At 36.3% G+C, this 21,668-nt stretch overlaps 5 protein-coding genes and 1 long non-coding RNA gene across 7 annotated transcripts; 1 reads left to right on the forward strand and 5 right to left on the reverse strand.

Moving 5' to 3' along the window:
- Positions 1 to 891: 891 nt before the first annotated feature.
- On the reverse strand, positions 892 to 1,514 carry LOC133881842 (auxin-induced protein 15A-like). The gene has a single exon (XM_062320886.1). It carries the CDS (start codon positions 1,387 to 1,389, stop codon positions 1,087 to 1,089), a length of 303 nt encoding a protein of 100 aa, XP_062176870.1. The 5' UTR covers positions 1,390 to 1,514; the 3' UTR covers positions 892 to 1,086.
- Positions 1,515 to 3,140: 1,626 nt separating this feature from the next.
- LOC133881843 (auxin-responsive protein SAUR21-like) lies at positions 3,141 to 4,327 on the reverse strand. The gene has a single exon (XM_062320888.1). It carries the CDS (start codon positions 3,990 to 3,992, stop codon positions 3,690 to 3,692), a length of 303 nt encoding a protein of 100 aa, XP_062176872.1. The 5' UTR covers positions 3,993 to 4,327; the 3' UTR covers positions 3,141 to 3,689.
- A 1,810-nt stretch (positions 4,328 to 6,137) lies between these two features.
- Positions 6,138 to 6,651, reverse strand: LOC133881835 (auxin-responsive protein SAUR21-like). Its single transcript, XM_062320881.1, has one exon. The coding sequence runs from the start codon at positions 6,499 to 6,501 to the stop codon at positions 6,196 to 6,198; it is 306 nt and encodes a 101-aa protein (XP_062176865.1). The 5' UTR covers positions 6,502 to 6,651; the 3' UTR covers positions 6,138 to 6,195.
- A 1,948-nt stretch (positions 6,652 to 8,599) lies between these two features.
- Positions 8,600 to 9,095, reverse strand: LOC133881851 (auxin-responsive protein SAUR21-like). Its single transcript, XM_062320895.1, has one exon. It carries the CDS (start codon positions 9,026 to 9,028, stop codon positions 8,747 to 8,749), a length of 282 nt encoding a protein of 93 aa, XP_062176879.1. The 5' UTR covers positions 9,029 to 9,095; the 3' UTR covers positions 8,600 to 8,746.
- A 1,390-nt stretch (positions 9,096 to 10,485) lies between these two features.
- On the reverse strand, positions 10,486 to 17,640 carry LOC133881852 (uncharacterized). Of its 2 annotated transcripts, XR_009902600.1 has the most exons (6): positions 17,490 to 17,640; positions 16,698 to 16,865; positions 15,917 to 15,988; positions 15,766 to 15,839; positions 14,840 to 14,905; positions 10,486 to 11,081 (listed from the first exon to the last, which is right to left on the reverse strand). It is a non-coding gene; the product is annotated as an uncharacterized LOC133881852 (long non-coding RNA). The 2 variants fall into 2 exon arrangements; XR_009902599.1 differs by lacking the exon at positions 14,840 to 14,905 and having other exon boundaries at positions 15,766 to 15,834.
- Positions 17,641 to 20,886: 3,246 nt separating this feature from the next.
- LOC133881846 (auxin-induced protein 15A-like) lies at positions 20,887 to 21,365 on the forward strand. Its single transcript, XM_062320891.1, has one exon. The coding sequence runs from the start codon at positions 20,959 to 20,961 to the stop codon at positions 21,259 to 21,261; it is 303 nt and encodes a 100-aa protein (XP_062176875.1). The 5' UTR covers positions 20,887 to 20,958; the 3' UTR covers positions 21,262 to 21,365.
- Positions 21,366 to 21,668: the final 303 nt, after the last annotated feature.

Below are 21,668 nucleotides of genomic sequence, written 5' to 3' on the forward strand. Positions count from 1 at the left end.
TGGCCCGCACGGCCACCCCTAGGTTCTGGGGTGGCTCGCAAGCCACCCCCCTCCCCTTAAGGGGGTAGCTGCCACCAGCAGCCGGCCCCTTTCTTTCCTTTTTTTAAAATTTTTTTTATTTGTTTTATTTTGAGGGTATATGTAAATTTTCATTTTAAGTTAGGGTATTTGAGTCTTTTAATGAAGATAACTGATGAAATGGGGGTTTTAATATGTAAATGGTAGTTCAATGTTCTCTTCTGGTAAGGGTGTTATAGTTCATGAAGGTATATTGACAATAGTTGGTAGTTTATGAAAGGAAAAGGTAATTACCCCAAGATTTTACCAATCATGGTAACTATATGTCTCCTTAAAAACTGTTAACTATTTATCCTAAATTACCCCAAGATTTTACCAATCATGGTAACTATATGCCTCCTTAAAAATTGTTAACTATTTATCCTAAAGGCATATCATATGAGAGTCTAATTTGGTCCCCAACAACATATTTCTTGTGAATAATTTCTTCACAAGAATATATAACTCGGGTTCAAGCTAATCTCTGAAATTTAGGCTTTTGATAAGCTAGTAATCCATAAGCCTATAGTTTATCCTTTTGATAAGCCAATAAATAAAATTTCGAAACAGCTTCCTAACACAAAATTGATAAAGTTCAAATTTGTTTATGATAGGATGTGGTGCAAACCAAAACCTGGCTCAGTTTTGATGATTTCATCATTTGGTTTTAATTGAACTTTGTGTACAATGGAGAAACTTTCTTGAGTACTTGAAAAAAATTGTTATAATAAACTGCTGAAGATGACCCTTACATAAGAAAGCTGCATAGACTATCATCCATAGAAAACATGCAAAATTAAATTAAATAAAAGGGCTTAGAAATATTATAGAATCTTAAAGAGATCAATATAAACTGAAAGGTAATCCCAGTTTTACATTTGTTAGAAGAATGTTAGAGAAACTGCGAGAATTCTATTTGTAGCATTTTCAGTGGTTAATCAACCCCCACCACTTCTTCTGCCTAGAATAAATAAAGAATACGCATGGATTTACAAAATTGTCTCTGCTATTCTTTTTTAGTGCTGCGTATCAGAATTCATGTAAGCTAGAAGTGAGATCAATGAAGATGTCTTCACTGCAAGGAATTGTGAGACCACCCATTGGATGATGGAATCCAAATTCCTCCTTAGCCTTGTTTAGCAATTCTTGAAATGAAGGCTGGTTCAAGAATGATATGGGAACTACAAATCGCTTCTTTTCACTCTCTCCAACATATACTGCTAGGTAGCCTTTTGGAACATCAGCAAATCTTGAAGCTGCTTGCTTTGCAAATGAGTTTGACCGGCGGAGAATGTGCTTAGCATGTGTAATACCAGGTAAACGAATAGCCATTTCTGTCTATCTGTATTATTGCTATGAAAGATGGTGAAGATTACAAATGAAAGCTGAAAAGGGAGAAGAAAGTAAGTGTTTGATATCAGAGGATCTGAGACTTGATCTGGCTGTGAAAGGATATCTTCATATATATAACTATAGATGAGTAGTGTGTTAAGTCCCTGAAATGTGGAGCGAGTGGTGTAAAGGGATCCAGGTGGGGTTGGTGAGAGACATAGCATTTGAAGGATCACATGGACATGTCTTTCTACTCATCATGAAGAAATTGGTAGTGATTGAGACTGTGGAACACGCTGAGCACAAGCCACAAGCATTTGCTGGGAGAACAACCTACAAGGGACCCTGTTGAAAGCAAAGATATGTGGATTGGAGAAAAATTTGCACTAACTGGCTGACCTCCCGCTATGAAAGACAGGGTTAGACATATAGTTGGGACCAGAGAAAGTCTCCAAGATCATGCAAACCTAACTCGTATCTTTACAACAAGTTTAACCTCAATGAAATCTGGATGCTGGGGAAAAGAAAAGTTATCTGTATCAGCAAATACTCTACAGATTTTCTCAACGGAGTAAAAAAATATTCATTTGTGTTTAAAAATGAAAATGAAAATGAAATTTCCAACTGTTAGAAACATGAGAATACATTGATGATCAGGGATTGAGGTGAGGAAAGGAAATGTAGTCATTGCCTCACAACCTAATTTACCGACATTTTCTTAATTTTCTTTTATCCAATGAGTTTGAGGACAAACCCCCATGGAGAGCACATGAAGTATGTCCTACAAGTAGTCATAGCTGGAGCAACCCTACATATCTCAAACAAGTATTGCATTGTAAGTGATGAAAATTTTAGGTGCCGACTCCTCGCAAAACAAGTTTCTTTTCTTTTCTCCTTGTTTTTGTTCACTTTTGTTTTGATCTCATAATCTATTAGGATTGTCGAGACTATGCGAACTAGTAAAAATTAAAGAGAAAATGGAGAGAAAACTTAGGGAACTCACGTGGTTCGGCAGTGTGCCTATGCCTACAGGAACAAGTGGCTAATTTCACCTCTAGACTCCACCTGTCTAGCCTTTATACTAGAGACCACTATAACTTCAAATATTAGCCACCATTTCTGACATAATCAAAGTAAGAAATATTAACAACCTCGGCCTCATAAGATTGAGTTCCTCTGGTCATTTACAGATAAGCCTTTCAAGGGTCACTTCTTTAGCAAAAAAACACATCTAAAATTAAACATTTGTTTCAACTGCATCTGTTGAATATTACGCTGATAGACTCCTTAGAATGGACCAAATTCTTTTAACTAGATTGAAACATTAAAAGTGAAAACACATAACAATGGATCAAAGACTTGAGAAAATGTTGATTCCTCTTAGTTAATTAGTCTTTGTGAATAGGCAAAATGTGAATTCAATTATTAAAAGAAGAAGATGACGATAAGAATCAACGCTCCATTTGTTAAAATTTTTTATTTTTGTCTTTTATTTTCTCTTCTCAAAACAAAAATATTAACAAATAACCAAAATACAAAACATTCATAAAAATATAAAAACAGTTTTCACATTTATGTTACATCATAACACTTTTTCAAATAAAAAACAATAACGGTGCCAAAACACATTAACAAACAAAGCCGTTATATTCCATGGTATATAACAATGTGGGTTTTGAAAAAAGTAAGCCTTGATCACAATCTGAAACAAATTAGGAGCCAAGGCATTAAACAATACATAAAAATAGAACTTCTATGCAAAATATTTGCATGAAAATCTTTGATTCCCAACTTTTGTTATAAAAGAAAAAGAATTTTACAATGATTTGTGAAATAATTCAAAATTGAAAAGATGGATTCTTGGGTCAATGTTGTTCTCGACACTACTCATTATCATGTCTTTCATTTCTCTATTGATCTACCCAGATTACAAGTAGTAACTGAAGGCTTATCTGCGTGGGATTTTATGAGAACCACACGTAGGATGATCCAACTGAAACTCTTTCTTGGCCTTAAAGTGAAAGATATATTGGGTATGAAGTTGGAACCATGAAGAACCTCCTCTGAGCTTCTACACATTGTCTTTAAATATGTGGCCTCTTGAGCCCTCCACATCTGCTGGAAAATCTGCTTGGCCTGAACAGTGAAGGCAAATGGACTTGTTCTTCAGATACTGCAGTACCTTCTGCTTAGCAACTTTCTCAGCCGAGTGTGCATTTGCCAACTTTCTCCTTCTCCAAAAAGAGATGGAGTGCATGAGTTTACAAATCTGTTTTGCTGGTTGATCTCGGCTCCATGTATCACAATCTGTTTAAGCGAGAAGTGAGATCAGTAAGAACCTCTTCTCTGCAAGGAATTGTTAGACCACCCATTGGATGATCAAACCCAAATTCTTCTGCCGCCTCATTTAATAATTTCTGAAATGAAGGCTCATTTAGGTATGACATAGGTAGAATGAATCTCTTCTTCTGGTACTCACCAACATAGACTGCAAAGTAACCTTTCGGAACAATTTTAGTTGTGAAAGCTGCTTCTTTGCCACTTAGAAAGGACCGGCGGACAACTTGCTTAACATGCATAATAGTAGGAACTCGAATAGCCATTTCTGTAAAAGCTTGACCTTCAGAAATGGCTTTGGAGAAAAAGGTGGATAAATGTTTATTAGGGGAGATAAGTGGACTTGATTTGGCTGTTGGAATAACATGTATGTGTATATATAGATGAAAGGAGGGATGGGAAAATCTCTGAAAATGTGAGTATGAGTATAGTGGGGTATTGGTGAGAGACAAAGGACTTTGAAGGATCACATGGTTTTGTCTTCCAACTCATTATCAAGAACTTGGTGCTGGTGGAAATTATACTTCGAGGAAGACCTTATGTCCAACAATTTCTGGGGTGGTAACCTACAAGGGGACCCCACTTGAAGTTAAGAGAAGGAGTTATCATGATATGTGGTCAGCATTGTCAATTGGAGCAAGTCTTAAAGGATGATCTAACATTGGGGACCGTCAAAGGACATTTTTCAAGAGGGATCATATGGTTTTGCCTCTCTAAGTTTCATAAATTTTAATGCTCTATTCTGTATGTTGTTATGCATCAATCATGGCCTGTCACATAACAGAGCAAACTATAGACCCCACATTCCCTATTTACACTCCATTCGGGTTAAACCAACCGACCTGTTGGACCAAATATTAACTAGTAGGGACAAATATGTGGACCAGGTACATATCAAATTCCACACAAACAATTTATCACTTCATGTGAAGATGTTGCTTAATACAAAAAGCAAAAGAATTGGAGAGAAAATGAGTGGGCCCTGAATCTGAAAGGATGATTGATTAGGAAAACCAAACCACCCTAGCATGTTATGTTGTAGATGATTCTAACATCTCAATGAGCTATGTATCTGATGAAGAAAGTTTTTAATTCTATTTGGTGAATGCAGGAGTTTCTATTGGTGGACCATTACCAGATAATCCACAATGATCAACTATAACAGACTTCACCTTCAAGATATATACTAAATGCCTAAGATGTGTGATTTTAATGATTGGATTGAATGCTAAGTGATGACCATGGCTGATATAGATGAAAAAGTTCCTAGACCATCACGTCAAGGACAATATCAGCTGAGTCATTCATGTTTTTTAATTCCTTCAAAACACAATTCTAATTATAAACCACTAGGTCCAACTAAGGGAGAAAATTATGTAGAATCGTTCTTTAAAAAAAAAAAAAATTGTGGAGAAAAAGCGGAATCAATAGAAAAAAGGGACACAAGAGACTTTGGGGTGGTTTGGCCTTAGAGGCTTATGTCCACTACTTGAAATATTCCTAAGGGCTATGTTATGCTCTTATTGACTTGATGATTTTACAATTCAAATAGCACCTATTTATAGGAGAAATGTGGTATGTGGAGTGAATGCAAATAAGGTAATCAAATCACTAAGATTTGCTTACAATCACATACATGTAAACATTCTAATAAGGAAAGAACAGAGCATCTCATTCATTAGCTTCCATGCCTTACAGAATCACCGAGGCTACAGTGCTATAGACTACATTCCAACCTGGGATCACAAGATATCAATTCCAAAGCAAATCCCAAGTTTCACTTGGCCTGTGCTAGCACCCAACCTGATATCACAAATGCCACCCCATCTGGTTTGAAAATTAAGTTCAAATTTGGGAAGAGAAATATTAGAGTGTCAGAGGCCTCCACACGTTGAGATATCATTGAACTCCGTTAGAAGAGTTATTAGGGTATGTGAGAGTCAACAAATGAAATTGCCTTGATTTCCATTATTAAAAAAAATAATAATAATTAAAAAAATAATTTTTTTTTTTTGTTAAATCACCACCTATTCCAAAAACTTAAACTAATAGGAAATAATGAATTTAATTATTTAATTAATACTTTAACGCTCTCCTCAACAAGTGAAACCCAACACGTGGAATATTTAACTGAAATGAAATGGGATAAACTATAGAGTTAGAATTCAAACTTATTGCATTTGCTCTATACCATGTAAATCACTAAGTAACTTATCCCAAAAGCTTAAGCTAATAGAAATTGTAAATTTAATTCTTTAAGTAATATTTTAACAAAAAATAAACAATAGACACTGATTATGTATAAAAAATAAAATTGCAATGATTGTATTTAACAATTTCCTCAAATGGAAAGATTTTTTTTTCCTGCCAAATAGCAGAAAACAAGAAAAAAAAAAAAAAAAAAGGTTCTACAACATGTCTATGTCCTGCTATACAAAATTGCCTCAGTGGTAGTTTGAGCGCATTCTCTTATGAGCCACTCAAGCGAGAAGTGACATCAATGAAAGTGTCTACTCTACAGGGAATAGTCAAACCACCCATTGGATGATTAAACTCGAATTCTTCTTCAGCCTTTCTTAGCAAATCTTGAAATGAAGGTTGGTTTAAGTAGGACACGGGAACCACAAATCTTTGTTTCTGCTTCTCTCCAACATAAACAGCAAGGAAGCCTCTTGGTACATCTGAAGATGTTGAAGCTGCTCTAGATGCAGTCAAAGTAGACATCCGGACAATTTGCTTAGCAAGAGTAACAACCGGCAAACGAATTACTCCCATGGTTTTGTGTTTATATGTATTTTCAGAATAGAATGAAGAAAGAGATCCTAGAGGATTTGTTCTTTCAAGAAAAGCTATCAATAGAGAATATTGTGAAGGCTTGAGTTGGTTGTAAGCATAGATAGATGTGTATTTATAGATGAAAATGGTATGTGGGAAATCCTCTAAAATTCGATGTGTGTGGCCAAGAGGCATTTGTTGGGATTATGTAATTAGGACATATATCATGAGCCTATCACATGGTTCTGTCTGCCAACTAATCAGCACAGGTTGGCCTGAAAAACTTTGTGTTAATATGTTGATAAACACTATGCCCTACAACTTTCAAGATAAGCCAATGAAGGACCAGCAAGAGATTGGAAGAAAAGCTGGATATTCATGTTGATATGAGAGAAAAACTAAGCTACCATTGGACAGAGGACAAGCTTAAGACATGTGGTGGTGTATGTTCATTTTTGAAGGGACAATAAATAAGTAGGATGGATGATGAAATAGTAAAGGCCAGTTACAATAGGAAGGTAAAATATTTAAAAAGGAGAAGTAAAGCTTTGAAGAGGGTTCTAAGGGGGAAGTTCAAGAAAGCCATGGATGTGAAAGATTTCCCTTCCAAGATTCAGTTCACCCAATTTCAGACGATAATCTCTGTCCAAATGAACTGACTTCAACATCTCTTCCTCCTGCTTCTCATCCCACAAACCAAACCTAGGATGTAAACTAAGAAATGAGAATGCAGTCTACTCAAGGCCTATTTTGATCATATAAACCAGCAACAATGTCTGTTAACAAATGATCTCTTATCTCCTGTCCTTGTTTAACCACAAAACTCTATGTTATAATATTAATTAAATGATTAATTTTATTATTTCCTCTCATCTTAAGCTTTTATAATAAGTGGTAATATAATATGGTATCAGAGTAAAGGCCCTGACTTAATACTCTATGATGTGTAGTCTTCCATTATGGACTGCACTTTTTGTTCATGTCAATTAAGGGACCAAGCAAGGATTCCAATTCCCTTGTCAAATGGTAGACATCAAATTGGCACTCTAGTCGCAGATAGCCAGCCTATGCACATGAGGTTGAAGATAATGTAATGCAATGGCAATCCAATTAAGTCCAATGTCCAAATATTAATGCATTAGCTCCTCTGCATTTTACAATCAAAGTCATTATGAAAGCTTGTATGACATTTCCGCCAAAGAGAACGATTTATATGTAAGAAAGAAAGGTATTGTATTTTATATATTTGCATGGAGAGTTTACTACTAAACTTCATTGCAGAAAAATGCAAAATTTTACAATGAATAATGGAATAACCCAAATCTCTTAATTCAAAATTGAAGAGACAGAGTTTGGTCAATGGTGTCAAACAGTTCATGTTTAACAGACCACAATTTTCATGTCTGTCTCGATTGCGAGCCACTACCAGTGCCTAGAACTAAAAGATGCTTGTAGAATTGGAACTCCTCCTGGTCGGCTTCTCCAATGTGCACAGCATTGGCTGTAACGACCCACCCCCAATGACACAATACTGTCCGCTTTTGGCTCCCCATATCAGACTTCCTAGGAGGTCACCCATCCTGGGATTGCTCTCGCAGCGGCTCGCTTAACTGTGGAGTTCTGATAGGTTCATTGCCATCACGGCTTTAAAACGCGTTGTGTCATAAAGGGTGCATTTATACATATAAGCACATCCTCATTCCCAGGCGATGTGGGACGTCACAATCACCCCCTCTTTGGACCGAGCGTCCTCGCTGGCGACCCTCATGGGATCACCCCATTCTTGGCATCCCAGCGAGTGCCCGCCGGCAACTCTCTTGGGCTTGTGCACGCTCCCACCATCTCAGGCTGGGCAATGGCTCTGATACCATTTGTAACGACCCACCCCCAATAACACAATATTGTCCGCTTTTGGCTCCCCATATCAGACTTCCCAGGAGGTCACCCATCCTGGGATTGCTCTCGCAGCGGCTCGCTTAACTGCGGAGTTCTGATAGGTTCATTGCCATCACGGCTTTAAAACGCGTTGTGTCATAAAGGGTGCATTTATACATATAAGCACATCCTCATTCCCAGGCGATGTGGGACGTCACATTGGCCTTCTGATAGATCATGACCTTGAGTCATCTGCACTCATTGGAGAATGTGCTTAACCTGAATGATCCTGGGTGGACATTTCCTGCTCTGCCCCTTCTGCCATAGAGAAGAAATGTGTCGAGTCTGATCAAGCTTAGTGCGCCCTGCACTAAAATGCATTTAAGCGAGAAGTGAGAGTGATGAAGATGTCTTCCCTGCAGGGAATTGTGAGACCACCCATCGGATGATCAAACCCAAATTCTTCCTCAGCCTCGCTTAGCAATTCTTGAAAGGAAGGCTCATTCAGGTATGATATGGGTACCACAAATCGCTTCTTATGGTCCTCTCCAACATATACTGCAAAGTAGCCTTTCGGAACACTTTTAGCAAGACCAGAAACAGACCTGCAGACAATCCTCTTAGCGTGCATTATACCAGACAGAAGAGCCATTTGTGTTTCTATTATCACTTTGGAAGAGGCTGTAGTTCACAAATGACTTGGGAGAAGGAAGGAAATATTTGTTTTTTTTTTGATAAGTAAAGAAAGGAAAGAAAAAGGAAATATTTGTTACAAGAGGATACTGAGGAAATGATCTGGCTGTGGAATATGTCTAAATCCTGTCTGTATTTATAGATGGAAGGTTGTCTAAGAAAATCTCTGAAATGTGTGTGAGTGGTGTGGAGGCAATCTGGTGGGAATTAGTCAGAAAAACAAGCACTCGAAGGATCACATGGTGATGTCCTCAAAATCATCATAGATAAATTGGTAGTGAATGAGACTGTATAGTTGGTGGAGGACATTATGACCAACCATCGTTTTCTTGGAGAACAAACAACAACGGACCCACTTGAAATCAAAGAGATATCTGATATGAACCAGGGAAAATTCCTGTGGACACAAATTGGATATGGAAGCCTTGGAAGGATATGCTTGAGACATGTAGGTCTTTTATTTTTGACAGAAATATACTTCAGACTTTCTTCACCATGTTAGAATGACCATAAACCTTAGAAATGTAAAACTCAATATTACACTTCAAACTGTAAAAAATACAAAAAATCAGTGGATATCTACAATTACAAACAAAACTTTGGAGGCAGAAGACAAGTGCATTCAATAACATGTCGTGGGCCAAAATCAGCAGCATTGGTTGCTTTAGTGCATTGGCCGCACGGGATACCCTTGAGAAGAGCATGCATTTTGTTGCTACAGTACTAAGACAAACCCCTGTGAAGAGCACAAGGAGTGTGTCCTACGGGTAGTCCCCATAGAAAGCCATTCAAACTACACAACCAAATTTCCATTGCGACTGGGGAAATTATTGTAAACATGATTCACTGACATCTCAAACTTGGAAGTGAAATGTTATTTCATATTCTATGGTACATCTCCTGTCCATCATCCATCATTTGTTCAAATCAACGATTACTAAGGGCTCTAACCATATTTCGACTTGTGATTAATTTATAGGATCTGTAGGACCCACATGAAAATGAACTGAGATAGATGTAAGATATACCACAATATATGAAACAGAATATCTCTAAAATATATATCCAAACATTCTTAGAATCCAACTCGAGGCCCTCTGAGCATCTCAATATTCCAATGATCCATGCAACCGTGTCAGCATATGCGCTTGGCTTTCACTACACAATTTATCTCCAATGACCCAATATCAATTGGAAAATGCTTCCAATGCACAATTGACAACAAATTCAATAATATAGTGATGTTTAAGCTCTCCATTTAGATTTAGTTAGCTCTACGGACAGTATAAATCTTTCCGACTGCCTGAAGAAAAGAAAAAAGAAAAACAAATAATAATAAAAAAAAGACGGTTCATGCAAAAACAACTTAAGAAAGTGCTGCACATAACGATTTAATGATCAGAACAAAGGAATCTCTTTGATATAATTGCGTTGAAAGTATAAGAACTCAATTGTCATCACAAAAGCAATAAATTTACAATGCCTTATAAACCAATATATTTCATCTCTCATAAACCAATAAGCCATTTGTTGTACATGCGAGATCGATATAAGCTTCTCCACATGGAGTTTATGAGAGTATCCATAGGATTTTTGAAGCCGAGCAATTCTTCAGCCTGGAGATTAGGGGTGCTTCAAGTTTGACATCGGAACCAAGAAATGCCTTCTTTTGGTTTCTGGAATGTGAAAGAAAAGTGTCCTTTCAGTACATCTGGAGCCATCTGCAACCTAGAGCATCTGCTTAGCCTGAACAATCCCGGACAAAAGCATTCTGATGACTATACTGTTCTTGAGACATCATCCATCCCATCTCTTCTGCCAAAAAGAGAGATGCATGCGCATGAATCCAACATTGTCACGCTGGTTCTAGTAAGACGTCTTCTCCAAAGGGAATTCTGAGGCCACCCATTGGATGATTGAACCCAAATTCTACCCCAGCCTTACCAAGCAATTCATGGCTCTCTGTCTTCTAACTTATCATCATGAACTTAGCGGTGACAAAGACTTCATATCTGTTGGAAAACATCATGCCCATCCATTTCTAAGAGGACAAACAACAAGGAATCCCACTTGAAAAGAGAAACCCATTGTTGATTCACTTGGCCATTATTTATGGGAATAGGACACTTTTGAGAATAATATCTACGATCTAATTTAGTCTGTTGATGTGATTCAGATCTTAACAGTTAAATATTACTATACATAAAAAAGGGGAAAATAAATTTACCCTCCAAACTATCACCAATTTAGCACTTAGACCACCAAACTTAAAGTGTTTCAGGTGGCTAAAATTGTGACAAGTAGCATAACTATATTAAGAAATAATACATACAAAAAAACTCAATGACTACAGCCTGGGAGCCGAGAGCAAAGTGCAAAGAAGAGTTAATGGTCTATGTCTAATGGTATTCCTCTAGTTAGAAATTGCAAAGATTCGAATCATTAAATGAAAAATCTATGTATATTAATGAGAAGGTGTTGGTCAGTGTTTCAAAATGCTCTTTCCTATAAAGCGCCAACATGAGGTTTTCATCAACCATCAGTTGCAGAGAAAACCATCTTTTGGAGTGAAAAAGGTCATAGAGAGAAGCCAAGGCATGACTTTCTAGGGTATATGTTTCTTCATGTTCTCTCATCTTTCTAATTATTTTTTCTCCTTTTACAATTGTCTTGCTTCAATTAATACTTTCTCATAAATTGGGATTCAGAGACATCACCATTTTGCTTCTTTATATTCTTAGTCCTCTTTAAAGGGATGAAGCTAAATCTACAAGAAAATCGCACTCTCCGCAACAAAGGCACTCTAGAAGGTTACACATTACATGAGTCTATCCACTACATCTTTCTCCATTCTATCTCTCTTCATTCATGCATACATATAAACTCGTCTGCCTATGTATATATGGGTGTTTGTGTGTATAAAGTTAGAAACGTGAGTACAATTTATGTGTCTCTGTTTTTTGCTTGTTCACATAAATGAGTAAAATGATGTTTGACGCATGTCACTCTAGATTTCATCATTCGTATTCTCTTACCAAATACTCCACCTAAAGACGCATGGTTATTGTTACCTAGAGTCTTGGACTCCACCTAAAGACACATGGTTATTGTTACCTAGAGTTGTAGTTTTCATTTATTTAACAATTGCATTTTCAAAAAACAGTTCGAAATATTTTCTTGCTCCGACATTTCTAATCCAAAACTCTCCCTATCTCATGCACACATAATCCCTGGAACTCACTCTCTCTATCTCTCTCACTCTTAAACTCTTCCGCAACATGGTCCTAAACAACCCACGTAGTCGATTCCACTGCAGAAGCAGAAGAGTCAGACTACTCTGACTCTAAAAAATACTTATTTGAAGAAGCATATGTCAATTACGACAATGGCCTCGGAGAATACATGACCATATCATCTCCCTCTCTCTACCTCCGTTGAGAAAGAATCATCCTGACTTCGAAATCTAAGCCGAATTAGATAGTGATGACACCACTAAGTGCACTATGGAGAGCAGTAAAAACCAAGTCCCCAAAAAACCACTGTTTAAAGGTTTTACAGTAACGATGATGAAACCTCCATACTCAAGGCCTTTGCCGAGGACAAGCGTAAAAACCCAGTTTCAACACTTATCGATATGGCTAAATTTTATAACATATTCAAGCAATCATTTCATCACAACATTACGAGTGTTCAACTTCCTGACAAAGTTAGAAGGTTGAAGAATTTTTTTTAATAATAATATTGCAAGAAAGAATGGATAACAGAGAGACAAAAATCCTTCATTTTTGAGGTCCCACAAGGGAAATGATTTTCAATTGTCTAAGAAAATATGAGATGTTATTGCTAATGATACCGATAAAGCTTTTGATGCGTCAAACAATGTGGTTTGGACACACATACCAATTTAATAATTTATATTTTGATGTATTAAAAGATTTACAAGGCAGTATGGACTAAGCTTGAATCTATTGGAAGAGAAAGATAAAACAATGTTAGAAGAAAAGTGGAATGCTTAGAAATTTTCTGAATAGGCGACTTTCAATATGAAGATTACATTGGACCAATGCAGCCTGCACACTGAAGGTCACTCATTCATAAAATTTATAATCACTCCACTTTTTTTCTAACATTGATTTATCTTCCTCTTCTAATAGACTCAAGCTATAACATACTGGCTCGCAAATCTTCCAACCCATCAAAATACAAACTATTAAATGGTCTATAAATCCGGACCACACTGTTTGGCGTATGCAAAGTTTCATCACTATCATTAGCAATAGCACCTCATTTGTTCCTAGATAATTGAAATACACTGTCATTGTAGGACCTCAAAAAACGAAGATCTTTGTTCCACTGTTATCCAATCTTTCTTGCAATATTATTATTAAAAACAATTCTTCAACCTTCTAACTTTATCAGCAATTGAACCCTCGTAACATTGTGATGAAATGATTACTTGAATACGTTGTAAAATTGAGTCATATCAATAAGTGTTAAAACTAGGTCTCTATGCTTGCCCTCGGCAAATTAAATAAGGCCTTGAGTATGGAGATTTCATCATCCTTACCGTAAACCCTTTCAAACAATGTTTTTTGGGACTGTTTTTACTACTCTCCCTTATGCGCATAGTGATGTCACCACTCTCGAATTCGGTCTGGGTTTCGGAGTCAGGATGATATTTTTTCTCAACGGAGGCAAAGAGAAGAAGATAATATAACCACGTACTCTCTGAGACCATTGTTGTGATTGACCTTAGTTTCTTCAAATAAGTAATTTTCAAAGTTGTGAGTAGTCTGACTCTTATGCTTTGTACGTATGATCGATTTTATCATCTTCTTTTGCAATGGAATCGAACCGGCATGGGGTGTTGGAGGCAGTGATGCAGAGAAGTTTATGAGAGACAGAAAGTGAGTAGTAAAACTAAATCATATCGACTGAAAATGAAATAGATCTATGAACTTGTTTCCAACATATTCCGTAAAAGCCTCAAGTATAGAAATTTTGTCATCCTCACTCCACACACTTTCCAGAAATGGTTTTTTGAAATGCTCACAACTCTACCCAGTGTGCTCAGTGGTGGCACCACTCTCGTACTCGGTATAGATTTTGAAGTCAAGATGATATTCCTTTTCAGCGAAGGAAAAGAGAGAAAGCAAAATGTGATCACGTACTCTTCATCTTCGAGGCCATCATTGTAATGGTAGTCGTAATCGACCTCTGCTTCAAGAAGGAATCTAGAAGGGAGTAAACTCGCATGGGGGGCTAGGGGCCATGTTCCAAAGGAGAGAGTGAGCTCCTAAGGATTATACGCGAGGCTCGTGAGGGTGAGACAGAAAGAGCGATAGATGTAATTAATAAGGAAAACTGAAAAATGGACAACTTTGGAAATTGGAAACGTTCTAGTAAGAAAATATTTGGAAAAACTTGTTTGAAAAATGCAACTATTAAATAAATGAAATTTACAACTCTAGCTACCAACAACCATGTGTCTTTAGGTTCAACGGGAGCATATATTACCTTATAAACATTATTTGGTAAAATGATACGAATGATGAATCTAGAATTGCCAGAGAAAAACATTATTTTTACTTCTTTGAACATATAGAAAACAAGAACACACACATAAATAGTTGACATATGTCTATAAGTTTACACACACAAAGATAAATGCACACGCACAGACCAATTTATACACAAATAGTAATGTATATATGTATGTGTATATATATTTGTGGCGAAAGAGAGAGAGAGAGAGTATGAAGAAAGATACCAGTGTAATGCAAAGGCTATTGGAGTGCCTTTGCTGTGGAGGTATTCTTGCAAATTTAGCCTATCCCTTTGAAGAGGACAAAAATATTAAGATAAAAAGGAAACAAAACAGTAATGCCATCAAATCCCCCAATTATGAGAAGGTAATAAACAGTTGTAAAAATTGAAGCAAAACACATGAAAAGGAAAAATAATTAAAAAGCAAGAGAACATGAAGAAAACACATACCGCAAAAAGCCATGCCTTGACTTCTCTCTTTTCAACTCTCTCTCTCTCTCTCCCTCTCTCTCTCTCACTCCTTTTTCTAGCGCCTTTATAACCCAGAGGAAAATTTTGCTTCATGGTATTCACCTTTATTAAGCCTATGAATCATTTTAATTATTGTTGCCGCCAAATTAATTACCATGTCCTTCGAACTTACTTAGCATTTCAACCACCATTTGAATTTAGAGAGAAGTATTATGGGAAAGGCCACTTAGAAACAAGGACTAAAACTATTTCATTAATGTACATAGGTTTTGTCTAATGATTCAAATCTTTTCCATTCTTTTAGTTCCTACTATTAAATAGTATACTAACCTAAGGTATGTACAGGTTTTTTATCATTATAAAATAGTTTAAAAAATCATTTTGTGGAAACATCTTCAGAAAGAAGAGTAAAAAATAAGAATAAAATAATGAAAAGTACTAAAAAATAAAATTAAAGTAAAGAAAGGTGTAAGATGAAAATAACTAGATCTCCCTTCAGTCATACGGTAATTTAAAATTGTGTTCGATTCAAATTCGCCAAAAACTTCTTCCATATCATTATCATTGTCTAAAAAAATGTAGGTAGACAAAAACATTAAGCTTTATATTGTGAACTAAGAATGTTTTAAAAACAAATTAAGAAAACCAAATTTGCAAAAGAAGAAACTAATTGCATACTCAATATTGTTCCTCTGTTGCTTCCTTTATCTGTTTCCTGAGTGTACGAAGTTGTGCAAACAGATCCTCCTACACTAATAGATGAGATTTTATGGGTACAATATAGAAGGAAATTAATAACATGAGGACAACGTCTAGTGCACATACTTACAACAACTAATGCATCTTTCTCCATCGCCGCATCTTTTAGAGCTTTTCTCAGTGATGGTATCTTGTTATGTTCCTGCAATTGATGGCAAAAGTAAAATAAGCTTAAGTTAAAAAAAATTGAACTAAGAAATCTAAAACAATTTTGCATGACAAAAACTTTACATATAAAACCGAAGTTTGGGCAAAACAAGAAAAAATCTTAATATCAAAAAAAATTACAAGACATAGAAAAGGAAGACAGAAAAGGTTTTAAATCCATGAACATCTAGCTGGGTAGTCCATCATTTTTTCAGTTCTAATTAGGTTTCTTGTAAAAATTACTGTTATGGATCACTCCCAGGGCTTTCCCAACCAAAAGAATGCTAAATAACTAGTGGTTGGAAAACATAAACTTTTAGCTCTTTTGCCAACAATTTGAAATGTGCTTATCCACCAATAACAAATATAACTGACAATGCACAACAGGACATTAAACAACACACCCTTCTTGGCAAAAAAAAAAAAAGTACAGAATAAGAAGACCTTTGGATTACCAACTCAGTCAAACTAGTCTGAAGCATGTCATTATCGGCGTCCCTTGTTTGACGTTGAAACAGAAAAAATAAAAAAATATATAATAACACTAATCAGTGTAATTGATCATAATTCATTACCAAAAAGCCCACTTAGTTGTACATCTTAAGCAAAACCAAAAATAAATAATATATATTTAAAGTGACAAACCACAGTTTACATATTCTGACTCTAATTTTGGTCCTCTAACAAATTGAATATGGGTGTACCAAAGCAGTTGACATATTTGCAGAGGATTCTGGAGTTTGATCACCATTGTTGGCGTTGCCCGACTGGTTCTCCAGGGAAGGAACATCACCATCACCGCCTTCGTCTTTCAGCATCTGATGCCAATTGCGGCCCAAAAGACCCTCATTCACCAACTAATTCACTGTGCTCTATAAATTAAAAGAGCCGAAACAAAAAACGAAATTCGCGATCACAATATAACAAACTTAAAAAAATAACTTCATTTAAACTTATTGACAAAAACACAAAGAGCATGAGAAAAGACTTTAAAAGATTCCTCATTTCCTCCCAACGGTGAAACCATAAACACCCAGAAACTAAATACAAACAGAGAAACCAAATATACGCTGCAACAAGATCGAATTCAAGCACCAGGGGATTGGAATTTTAGTAATGGAAGCGTTGAGTTGACGAACAAGCTTAAGGATGAACATGTAAAAGAGAATATAAAAGTTTTATCCTAATTCTAAGCAACCGCAAGAATCAATGACGTCTTGGTAGTGGGTAATTGGGAAACGCCCAACATCCATCGCTAACTGATATGACTCATCAACCCTTTCATTTCACTGCCTGGTTAGTGGTTACTCCGCATACACCGGTAGTGAAATATGCAGACCAGAAGAACATTAAACAATGAAATAGTAACGCACCAAACACAATCTAACAGTAACGTAAGAATCATGGATTACGTCGGCTTTGGGGTGCAATCTTCATAAAACTACTGGGTAAATAGTTTAATGGCTCAAATGGTTCGGGAATCAAATTGTACGTACCAGTTAGTACGCTGTTGTAGAGCTCCACCACTATCCTACCTTCCAGCTCTCCTCCTTCGCTTATCTCCAGAGAGCATTAGCACCGTGGCCTCCTCATCTCTCTCTTTGTTGCCTTGTTTCTTTCTGCACTCTTCTCTGAGCTCCCTCTCTCTCTCTCTCTCTCTCTGTCAATAAATAGTGAGGGACAGAACAGAAGAGAAAATAGAGAGTTAAAACGAACGGCCGTGTACAGTGGACGCTTCGTTTTCTCCTAAAACGCCTGACGCCTCGGTTTTTTAACGGTCATTTCTTTTAATTGTGTTGAAAAAAGTCCCTTATTAGCCCTTCAAATTATTAATTTATTACACGAGTAATAATATTTTTCAAACTTTTAACTAGACAATATTTCTCCAAATTACCAAAAAAAAAAAAATTTGTCAAAATCTTTTCAATAGCGAAAATATCCTTAATAAAAAACAATAGAAAAAAAAACTAAATTTTTTAAAAAAAAAAAATTTAAAAAACAAAAAAACCAGAGGGTGCCGAGCCTTTTTTTTTTTTTTTTTTTTTTTTTTTATTTTTTATTTCATAGGGATATTTTTTGTCTTTTAAGGTCATTTTTGTCTTTTTGTTAGCTTTGGGGATAGAAACAATTTTTTGATAATTTGAGAAAATATTGTTCCAATTAATTCGGGGAGGATATTGTCAATTGTGTAGTAATTTGAAGAGGTATGTCTTAACTTCTCATAGTTTTTAGGTACTTTAAAACGTCATTTATCACCATTTTAGGCCGTTTGCATTCTCTAGGTTTTTTTTTTTTTTTTTTTTTTGACGAATATTTTCATTTTTAAAAGGTTTAAGGGTTTTAGAGGTTGGGGACTTTTTGGGCCAGGATCTTTGTTATTAGGCTTTGTAAATTTCTCCTAATCATAAGATTTGGATATATAAGATTAAGAAAATGACAGAAGTAATGGCACTGAGTGGCTATCCTTAGAACTGAAGGACAGAAAATTCATGGATTAATTTAGTGGTAATGAGTAAAGAACAATGAGGCTTCATTGAGGACATATGTCATGAGGATTCACATGGTTCTGCCTCCCAACCAATCATGAGATCTGATAGGAATCATACTTTATATTTTCTGTAACTATTCATACTGCCCCCAAACTATTGTGGCCCAATTGAAGTTATTATCAATGGATCATGGTCTGCTACCTGCTGAATGCATATCCAAAAAACCATTTGGATGAAAGACAAGTTGATATAGAATCTAACATGCATGTGGATCATATTTTTCGATATTAATTTGATAAACCTTCTGCCACTAGACTACATGTTTGTTGAAGAATTTGATATAGCATTTGGACAATGGCATGCATGTTGTAACCCTACCGGTGGTTAGCAGTTCATATGATGATGTTTTGAGAAACATACAAGTGAGCAGTTGGTGATCCTATGGATTAGAGCCTGATTTTGAAGGGATGCTAGGTTGAAGCACCAAACAACCAAGTAGATAACATCTTATACCTTGCTATTTGTATGGACCCTAGTTTACCCAAGTCACCTAACCAGCAGCAAGCCATGGTTTGGAGAAATATTCTTCATGTCTGTGGGAAAATTCAAGTATTTCAATTGATAGGCCATAGCTGGAAAGCCATGCCAATCAACTATCACAAACAGGAACTTGAAGTCTAGATACTAGGCATTGATAAAGCAACTGCACAGTTCCTTATTTGGTATGCATCAGATGGTCATCCTCATAATTTCACATCACTCTTCTCTTTCAACACAACATATGGACCATGAGCATTTCCAATCTAAAATGTCTCAAAAGTCTAGAGCAGTACAATCTTTCACTTGTCAATCAATCTGTGTATAGTTTAAACTCACTATTTTTTGACAGAAAGGGCTCTGTAAGAATTAGCCAAATTAATCTTTTTAATGATTATCAAACTTATGGTAGTCTGATGATATACTTTACTCCTGAAAGGAAGTCATCTAAGAAGCATATATAATCTTCTGAGTTTGGCTATGCATTCAACAAAGGCAGATTTATTAACACAACATATGTGCACAAACAGGAGGACATCCTCTTGCAACATACACATAGGGTGACCGAGAAGTTTAATGGGAAGACAAAAGCATGTGACTTTTAGGGCTAAGTGCTCTTCACAACCTCATTCCTCATTTCCTCTATATATAGACAAACATAGCGTTGAGTATGCATATATGAGTGAAAAGCAATTAAGTCTCACATTAAAAGGATATTACAAGTGTGAATAGTTAATATATCACAATTGTGCTCAAATCGATTAGCTTAAGCTTTTGGGTTTAGTGGTGTATGTCTTAATATGCTATATCATGGCCTCATTGCAAGAACTCCCCAAGAAATAAATGGTCAGAACTTTTTTCTATCACTGTCGTGAAGAAGGATTGAGATCGGGAGCAATAGTTCTAATTAGGGCAGTTCATTTTAGAATCCTAGAACCTAATGAACCCTGTGTTATTGCGATCGTAGCCATTTATTTATAATAATCAGCCAAGATAAAAGGTATTGCACTCAGTGGCATTGTATTGCACAATATCTCAATCCAGTGAAGCAAATCAGTTTTTACTTTTACCAAATGCAACAGCCAGACCTTTTTTCAGCAGTAGTTTTGCTCTGCAGTAGTTGTTGCTCGTCTATTTTGTATTTTTTTTTTAAAAAAAAAAAAAAAAGGAAAAAGAAAGAAATGAGAAATATATATTTTTTATAGAAGCTCTTTTTTTCTTTTTCTTTTTTTTACTTTCTGCTGCCCTCAGGTTAAAAGCTTCTTGAAACTTGTTTAAACTCATCAAGTTAGTTGTTCATGATGAGTCTAAGATAATGATTCATGGGCTACTAGCTTGTTCATGACTTAGCTGATCTAAAACAGGCATTTCCCAAGTTGAGACCTTGTTTTGGATATATGTTGGGGGCCTGAAGTCATCAGAGTGACCCCAGAGGTTGGTTGGCTAGTTGGCACAAAAAAACCCCTGAAAGACACGAGACTAAGTTCAATGCTTATGTGAACAAGCAAAATGAATCTCAAGATCCTCTCTAATCAAGACAAGTCCTTGACGCCAAAACTAAATGTCTAGCACCAAAAACTAGTGATTTGTTCTTGCAAAACATAGCCCATAGAGCATGTATAATATTATTTCACAAGTTGAAACTCTCTTTTTCTTGTCCCCCACTCAAAATGGTAGGGCATGATATCTTGCGTGAGACAAGGCAAACCATGTGAACATTCAACAATAACTTCACCTGACATGTCTCTCAACATTCTTCAGTCAAGTTCCCACTATTCTAGCCAAGTTTAAGGCTTGACCTCTGCCTATATAAATAAGTTCAGGTGCTAAGATGCCATCTCAACTCAAAGAACTAAGCATTCAATTACTAAAGCTGTTCTCTCATCCAATCAACCTCTCAAAGTGCAATTTTTTTCTTCTTCTCTTTTCCACTCCAAAAATGGGAATCCGATTGATGGGGATAGTGAATGCGAAGCAAAAGCTGCAGAGAACTCTTTCAGCAAGAATCAGGATGGTCTCAGCCACAAGCATTGATGTCCCAAAAGGCCACTTTGCAGTTTATGTTGGAGAATTCAAGAAGAGGTTTGTGATTCCAATTGCTTACTTGAACTGCCCTTTATTCCAAGACTTGCTAAACCTGGCTGAGGAAGAATTTGGATATGAACATCCCATGGGCGGTCTCACTATTCCATGCAGTGAAGAATACTTCATCAGTTTAACTTCAGCTCTAAATTGCTCATAAGTATGTGGCCCGACACAAATTATCAAAGAGAGAGTGAGACAGCCAAGCCGGTCTCCTAAATTTTGTATTGTGGGTTCTTACTTCTTACCATTACCATTTGTACGATGTCATGTAATTGTAAGTACATTGTTCACTTGATTTCTAGATTTTGTATTATGGTCATTTGAACTAGATTTCTAGATCTCTCTGTGCTAATTAGAAATATGGGTGACAAAATGTGTTTGCTTGTCGGGTTCGGCCATGTCGAGGCATAAGATGGAAATAACTCGCTAATATAATCACAACAAAATTTCGGAAACCAAACACGACAAGCAACTTTTTTAAGGCCAAAGTCACCACCTCCAATGTAAAAACTCTACACCAGACTACATGTTTGTTGAAGAATTTGATATAGCATTTGGACAATG

Source organism: Alnus glutinosa, chromosome 11, assembly GCF_958979055.1.
Source record: "Alnus glutinosa chromosome 11, dhAlnGlut1.1, whole genome shotgun sequence".
Lineage (NCBI taxonomy): Eukaryota > Viridiplantae > Streptophyta > Magnoliopsida > Fagales > Betulaceae > Alnus > Alnus glutinosa.